This window comes from Rhamphochromis sp. 'chilingali', assembly GCF_963969265.1.
Source record: "Rhamphochromis sp. 'chilingali' genome assembly, chromosome: 8".
Lineage (NCBI taxonomy): Eukaryota > Metazoa > Chordata > Actinopteri > Cichliformes > Cichlidae > Rhamphochromis > Rhamphochromis sp. 'chilingali'.
In genome coordinates, this window is record NC_137935.1 from 41,294,024 (window position 1) to 41,301,708 (window position 7,685).

Below are 7,685 nucleotides of genomic sequence, written 5' to 3' on the forward strand. Positions count from 1 at the left end.
AAGAACAGAGACCACTTTTAAGAGCAGAATTCAGATCAATTTATTATATTTCCATCATGCATTCATTTCATGCTGAATATGTGCAATACATACACAGCTGTATGTTAAGTGTGGCACAATACCAACAATATGCTATTTGTATAAACACAAAAAAATATGGTAAAAGCGAAAGGATGTGAAATTATTCTGAAATTGATGATGACGTCAGGGTTTCTCTCTTCAAGCTGCAAAAGAAGCAATAATTTAGTGAAGCTACAGTAATTATTTGTTGCTTTTTCATTTACCTGAAAAACTGTATTAAAATATCAGGTTATTGTCAAATTGGTGCACATTTGTTGGACAGGCAAAAAAAAAAAGGCTTCCTGTAGGTGTTCCTGTTTGTAGTTCTAAAGTATTACCTCACGGGTAGAGGAATTCCCTCTCAGACAGCTGACCTTCTCAGTGTGGATAGAGGTATTCATCTTCAGCCCGGTTACCTGAGAGAGAAAAAGAGCCGGTAAAAAGACTGAGGGTGACTCTCTTTACATGTCCAACACACTTAAAACTTCAGTGCTTCAAGTCCTGTTAACTGCTCAGTTTGTTGTACAGCTCCACTAAGGAGCAACATGTGTTGGTGTGCTGTGCTCGAGTTTTACTTGGCTCATAGTAGTCATAGAGCAGGACCACAGCAGGCTTCAGGTTGTCCACTGGGAACTCCTCTATGAGGTCCAAGCTGTGTTCTACAGGTGTGTCCTTCACTAACTGCACAGGAAAAGACACAACGCACTCGTTAACAAGTACAAAGATCATCATCTGGTATTTCTCACTGTGATGTCCTCTCACCTCTCGTAAGTACACCACAACATGATCTTCCCTTTGTTCAACACGATCCACCAGCTGGGCACCTTTGAGCTGTGAAAAGACAATGTTTAGTTCAGTTATCTTCACTCTCACTGTGGGAATTCTTACAAAATTCCTGTGAGTAAAACGTCATAACTGACCTTGTCATAAGACTCTGGGTCTGGGACGTGTCCAGAGAGCAATTTGATATCCAGGATCACCATGTTTGTAGTGCTCTGCGTTCCAGTGTATCTGCAAAGAATCACTCATGTTACTGACTGGTGCTAAGCATAGGCTATCTGCTGATTTAGCATGCTGCTAAAACAATACCTAACCCTACTTCCTGGATAGGTTTCCAACAACTACGCCACAGCAGTCAGTTACACTTGCACTTTAATGTCCATCAATTTTACAGTATCTGCAGCCTGCTGTGTGATCGGTTAGCATAACTGAGACTAGCCTCGCCCTCCAGACCAATCACTATGTTTGTGATTGGAAAGGAAGGTTGTTGTTGGGGTTTGGAGTAGAAACTACTACATTTCTCAGATGCACATCCAGCAGGGCCTTACATTCCTCTACTGTAGCAGTAATGTGCTTACTGAGTACTTACTGGGACTTTATCAGCAGAGTGAGTTTGGGTCGGGAAGACTGACTGTTGTGGTTATACTGCACGTTAACCTCCACGCTCAGAGTTGAGGAACCATAAGGATTTGGGATGTTGTACCGAACAGCAATCTGAAACAAAGTTAACCAAGAAAGATTTTATATTAGGATTTCTGCTCTATTTTCCTATAAAATATGTTAGAAGAAACAGATGTAGTATGTAGCATAGATTAGGTGGCTCCTGCACAGGAGGTACAGGTCACCTACTGATCGGAAGGTTGGTGGTTCAATCCCTGGCTCCTGCAGTCTGCATGTCAAATATCCTTGGGCAAGATACTAACCCCAAGTTGCTCTCCGATGCATCCATCGGAGTGTGAATGGGTGTGAATGGCGTTAGAAGCGCACTCAGTTTAGAGACAGTGCTTGTGAGAATAGGTGTGAATGTGGCATGTTGTATACAATGCTTTGGGTACTAGTAGAAAAGCGCTATATGAGAATAATTACAGTAACACAGAGTAAACTTGGCTTAAAAGAAAAAAAATCGCCATTGGCTACAGTTTTGACTACGCTAACATTTATTTATTTAATTTAAATGACAAGTGAACAGTGACTTCATCTTTATTTGGAACAACCAGGTTGATATGGGCACTGACCTGCACAGAAACACTTGTGCTGCCTTTCATCTCCACGATGTACTTCCCTGCTATGTTTTCCACTATTATCTCCTCCTGGTAGAGCAGTCTGTTGTTTCGGTTGACGTGGAACGTAACCTGGCCACCAGGAGTAGCAACTGCCACTTTGCTTGAGCCTCCTTTTTCTGAGCCCTCTTTGCTTGAGCCCTTAAAACCGAACACCTCAGTGGAGTAGAATGCCAGAGCCTGAAGAGCCACCACTGTGTCCTATATAAGATGCAAATACAAAACAGAAACTACTTTGAATACGGTATATTCATATTAATACGAACATTCTCTCACTCACACACAGTAAACACTGGACTGAACATTGTTGCAATCATGGGTCAATGGCTGACCTAACTGAGGCTTTTATATACACTCTATGGGAGTTCACTACCTGTGTTGAGGAGAAGCCTCCATAATAGGTCTGCTGCTCAGTCAGCCACCTCACGATGCTGAAGGCATAAGCCAGTTCTTCACTGGTCGGGGAAGCACTGATTTGGGCCAACAGCACGTAGGAGCTGATCTCCACTGACAGGGAGGCGGACGTTTCTGTTGATTTCTGAGTCCAGTAGATGAAACTGCCTGAGAGCCGCACACAAACAGACACAGAGACACGACGTAAGCTGCATTTCTGATGACGAGGGATTGATGGGTTCCTGCATGAGGCACCTTCACCTTGCTTTTCTGCAACCTTGTCGAGGTACTCTAGAAGGTGAGCGCGGGTCTCCACGTCTCCTGCCAGGGTGAAGACGTACGCCAGCAGAGCTGTAGTGTAGGTGTTGCTGAGGTCATTCATGGAGTCTTTGAGGCAAGCCAGGCTCTTCTTCACCACAGAGTTCTTTAACAATTTTCACAATTAATGTGTCAGAACAAAATTCAGTATACTGATCAAAACAACAGGAACAAGTTTCAGAGTTACATGTCAGCAGTATGTCAGTGAACATGGTCTTATCTCCCTGCAGCAAAACAGAACAGATGTTGATGTCTTTTATGTGCATAATAGCAGTCAGTGAGTGAAAGACTTTTTAATTATCACAGTGAAGAATGAAAATGTTTTTGTTATGAGATTTTTTTTAAATAAAGCTGATAGTTGAGGCTGGATCAGGTGAGCCCTTAGTTACGTTGCAATTGGCCTTGATCTTATACTTTCTGTTGTGAACCCCTTAAAACTTCTTCTGTCATACTGCTATAAAATAATAACCACAAATGAATAGAAAAATAAATTCAAATTACACATCAAAAGACTAAAGTCAAACAGGGGGGAAAAGCCCCCAAAAGACAAAGGCAAACACGCCACGGCTCTCTGTCCACAGATGTCAGCATTATAAACCCGTGGTGTGACCTAGTGAGCTTTTCAGTTCAGCAGGATACGTCATCATCTCCAAAGGAAGAGCACACACATGTGAATTCTTTCAGCCACAGGGGCATCTACCTACTTTTGCATATTTCTTATTCTCCAGAAACGTCGCAGTGATGTACGCAGTGAGAGTGACTTCGTCCGACACGCCACCCTGTGGATAGAAAACCATCAAAGAAACTTTATCAGCAATGTGCCTCCAACGTGCAGGGATGTGAATTTCTAACCTGCGCATACTGTAGACAGTGTGAGTGTCGTGTTTCAAAAATGTGTCCTACATATTCTAATAAACAGTAGAGGTTTTAGATATGGGCGACATGGGCGGTTGCCCGGGGCAGCATCGTGGTTGGGGGCGGCATCACGGGCATTGGGAAAAAAAAAGAAGAAAATGCTCGTACTCATGCTCCCCCGACGTCAACCAGCGCATACTGGGAATAGCATAGGCACCGATCGGTTTCCTATCGCCCATTTGCTGGGAGTAAGGGCGCCCTCCGTTTGCGAGGTGCGCCTGCTGCTTGCGGCTCAGAGAGGAGAGGGCGGGGCTGCGGGGGAGTCTCTGACCGGCTGGAGGGGCATCTAATAACCAACTCGCAAAATAAAACAAAATAAAAACAAACCAACAAACACGAAAACACCAGACTTCATGATACAGACTTATAATTTGCACCGATGTTTTTTCGAAATTCTATATTCAAAAAAAAAAAGCGAGAGCCCTCGGTGCGCCTGCTCGCTGCTGAAGTCAAAGTAAACTTTATTGTCATCTCCGCTACAGACAGTCCAGCAAATAGAGAGACGAGACGACGAGGCTCCAGTTGCAGCAGTGCAAGTAAACAAACAATAAATATAAGAAGAGTAAGAAAATAAATATACACTTTAGGACTCGGGGTAAAGGATCAATAACAATTTAAAATTTACAGTTTGATGATTTAAAGTCTCACACAAGCCATCGAAAGGGGAGGGGCCAGCTGCTTCCAGATAGAGCACATTTCATTCATAATGATGTAAATCCAAGCCCACTATGTGTTCATGATCTGAATCCTGGGTTGTGTGAAATCCCAGAAATCAACCTTAGACAAAGTGAATCTGTGAACTAAGGTGTAGGTCTGTTAGGTTATGTTGTGGTGATCCTCGAGTCCTCGAGGAGTTGTGTTCATACTGGAGTGCAAAATTAAAACCAATGGAAGATGGACAAGAAAAGTTCAAAGCCATCAGGTGCTCAGTTTAGAAAAAAGAGAAAAGAAGAGGAGGAGAAACGAGCAACAGATGCAGGTAAGCAGACGTGTGATTGGATAATGGCAGCTCATCCTGAACCAATCAGAGTCAGAATACTTTATTAATCCCTAAGGAAATTATGTGGGTTACAGTTGCTCCAAGAATAAATGGTAAAAATAGCAACAGTAACAGACTAAACTGCAAACAATACATCATGTTACAGATTTTAATATTAATTGTCAGTTGTCGATTTGTCCAGTTCTCATTGTGTGACGAATTATGATGGCTGTTTGGTAGCTGTTTGCATACAATGCATACTTCATGTATGTGTGTGTGTGTGTGTGTGTGTGTGTGTGTGTGTGTGTGGGGGGGGGGGGGTGCCAGAGGGAGTGTTCGCCCAGGGCGCCAAACAGGCTAGGACAGCCACTGCTAATAAATGTAACTTCTACCTCCAGATCCAGTCATTGTTTACATATTGTAATGTGATCTAGGCTGGTATTATTTATGGATTATTCTATGAGTAACAGTTTTCTAAGTTCTGACAGGCAGTTTCATGCTATACAAGTGTACCTTCATGCCAATGTGAATGAGTCTCCCTGACATTTTAAAACAGCCATTTTCTCGTTGTTGATTTTCCAGCCATGTGTTAGACTCTTCAATGTTTCTGGGATCGATGTGAATGAATTTCTCAGCTCGTGCAAAACATTTCACCACAAAAGCAGTCAGCCTGAAAACAAGTAAAAACACACAAAAAACTACAGTTTTATTACCGTTTAAATGTAATTTAAATATTTTTGGAAATGCGAGTGAGAATGATAACAGGATGAATCACATTTCATGAAGAGGCAACAACCTCACAGCAATTTCTCTTGTGTCTTAAATGTGGGACACCATATAACTGTGTGAATAACGAGTGATGTTCTCACCAAGTGCTTCCCTCCCCTGTTCCAAATGCACTGTAAGAACCATCAGTATGCTTGTATGTCAGCTGATTTTGGTAGCCTGTAAAAGAAAAGAAAACTGATGTACGTGACAGAAAAACAAAAACATGAGCCTCTGAGAAAGAGATACCACACTCTTTGGAAAACTTATTTTCTTATTTTGGTTTAGAAATTCTTATCTCACTGAGTGATTACTTCATACTAGAAGTGAGGAAAAGCAAAGCCCAAATGTAAGTGAAGGAGGGTGTAACATGGAGATTTCCCTGCAGACATGCTAACAGATATCAGGTTGTAAGCTGTTTGGATGGGCTTGAGAAAAAAGCATGGCTGATTGCGCTGGTCTGTGCAGAGTGAACAACATCAGACTCCATCTCGTTATTCTGGTGAACCACCAGTGCACAAGTGATCTACAAACCCTGACAGCAAGTAGGTGAATTCTCCCATTTCAATATCGCTAGCTATCAATAAAGAACAACTTACTGCTTAAAAAAACCGAATGAAAGTGAATGGTACATTGGTTTCTAACATAAAACTACTGAATGCAGTCAGCGGCAGTACAAAAGTGACCAATTTTTTAGTTTTAGTCTCTTTTTTTCCCAGTGAGTCGTCAGTTCTGAGATTAATAATTATCCCTCACGTCATACTGGGCTCTTTTTGTGCCACTTTTTTCATTCGTATGAACGCCATTTCCGCTGTGTTGGGTGTAACATAGCCAAACTTGCCACCCGGTTTCGTTTTTGTAAAAAATTCAAATTTTCAGTCTGATTTTCTTACATCAGCCTAACACGGCTTAGCAGCAAAAATACTCACACTCATCACCCTAGGGACCGTTTTGTGCCCCATTGAAACCCATTATAAACGCTATTTTTCACGGCAAAAAAATTACGGTCAAATCGATCGTGATCGGTTATGTTTCCGTTTCCGTTTGCAGTACTGGCCTTAGAGTTGTAATTTTTTTATTTGTCCACCGGGTGGCGCCCTTGCTCCACATTTGACCCCGGGCTGGAAAACAGCGGACTGCTTAAACAGGCCTGCGGGAAACGAAGCCTCATTTCCGGCGTGCAGCAGCGGCTTCGCCCGCTGATCGGGCGGGACCATTTTCGGCCCCTAGGACCGTTTGAGGGTGCATTTTTTTTTTAATCAACAGGAAATGACGTATTTGTTGTGACGTGGTACCGGACGTGTGTGTTGGAAAAAGGGGTCCGACGCAACATGCCCCGGTCATCGTCGGGAGTTAACCCGGGAGGATGCACTGATTTCGGCCTAGAGGAGGAGCATTTGCTGCCTGGAGACCATTTTCTGGTCCTGAAAAAAAAAAAAAAAGGCGATCGAAATGAAGGTTGGTGCCAATCTTTAGTCCATCTAAAGGCCTAATTATAATAACAATCAAATATTACTTCAAATGTTTTTTTTAAAAAATATTTCGTTTTGTTTTGGGGGGCTAAAAAAAACAGTGCGCTCATGTAATTAAACTGCGATTAAAAGGGTTAAAACCCCCGAAATATAATTAAAACTTTACATGGATAGTTCAGGGAGAAGTAGTTTTAAAAGACTGGCTAATTTAAAGTGGAAAAAAATATGAATATATAATCTTTTTATAGCATTTTTCGGGCGTGGCAGAAAATGGTCCCCAGGGTGATGAACGTAAGTTTTTTAAAGGATGACGTGATTAATTAGCTAACATAAACCAATGCAAGCTGCAACCAACCACTGTACTGTCACAAGATGACGCTACAAAACCAGAACCAGAACTTTAAGCACTTATTTCTTGAATCCAGGTTCCTATTCAGAGTAAATATATCGCAGAGTAGCGCTCCATGGTGTAAAATAGGACAGGGAGAGACTAGCAAACATGTCTGAAGCACTACACTGAGGATACGTCATCATAAGCTGAAAGCTGCATGGCTTTCTGTGCTCTGCACACTGTGGTTGTGGTACTTTTACATATAAATGAGGATCTGTTACAGAGGAGTTCACACAATCAGACACATCTTGATGTTGCACAATGGCTCCTAAAAGAATATTTCGGAGTGCGGCTTGAGGAAAAAAAGATAAAAGTCTGTATGTATCGATTCT

At 42.1% G+C, this 7,685-nt stretch overlaps 1 protein-coding gene across 1 annotated transcript in view; it reads right to left on the bottom strand.

The window, feature by feature from the left end:
• Window positions 1–438: 438 nt before the first annotated feature.
• LOC308401615 (alpha-2-macroglobulin-like protein 1) overlaps window positions 439–7,685 on the bottom strand; it is a gene marked incomplete at both ends in the record, with an annotated part of 18,707 nt that continues 11,460 nt past the window's right edge. The window contains 11 exons of the mRNA XM_080889884.1: window positions 439–476; window positions 636–741; window positions 823–891; window positions 981–1,071; window positions 1,430–1,554; window positions 2,076–2,321; window positions 2,494–2,681; window positions 2,775–2,937; window positions 3,536–3,610; window positions 5,239–5,395; window positions 5,595–5,670. Coding sequence (XP_080746010.1) covers window positions 439–476; window positions 636–741; window positions 823–891; window positions 981–1,071; window positions 1,430–1,554; window positions 2,076–2,321; window positions 2,494–2,681; window positions 2,775–2,937; window positions 3,536–3,610; window positions 5,239–5,395; window positions 5,595–5,670 — 1,334 coding nt within the window. The remainder of the gene's footprint in view (window positions 477–635; window positions 742–822; window positions 892–980; window positions 1,072–1,429; window positions 1,555–2,075; window positions 2,322–2,493; window positions 2,682–2,774; window positions 2,938–3,535; window positions 3,611–5,238; window positions 5,396–5,594; window positions 5,671–7,685) is intronic.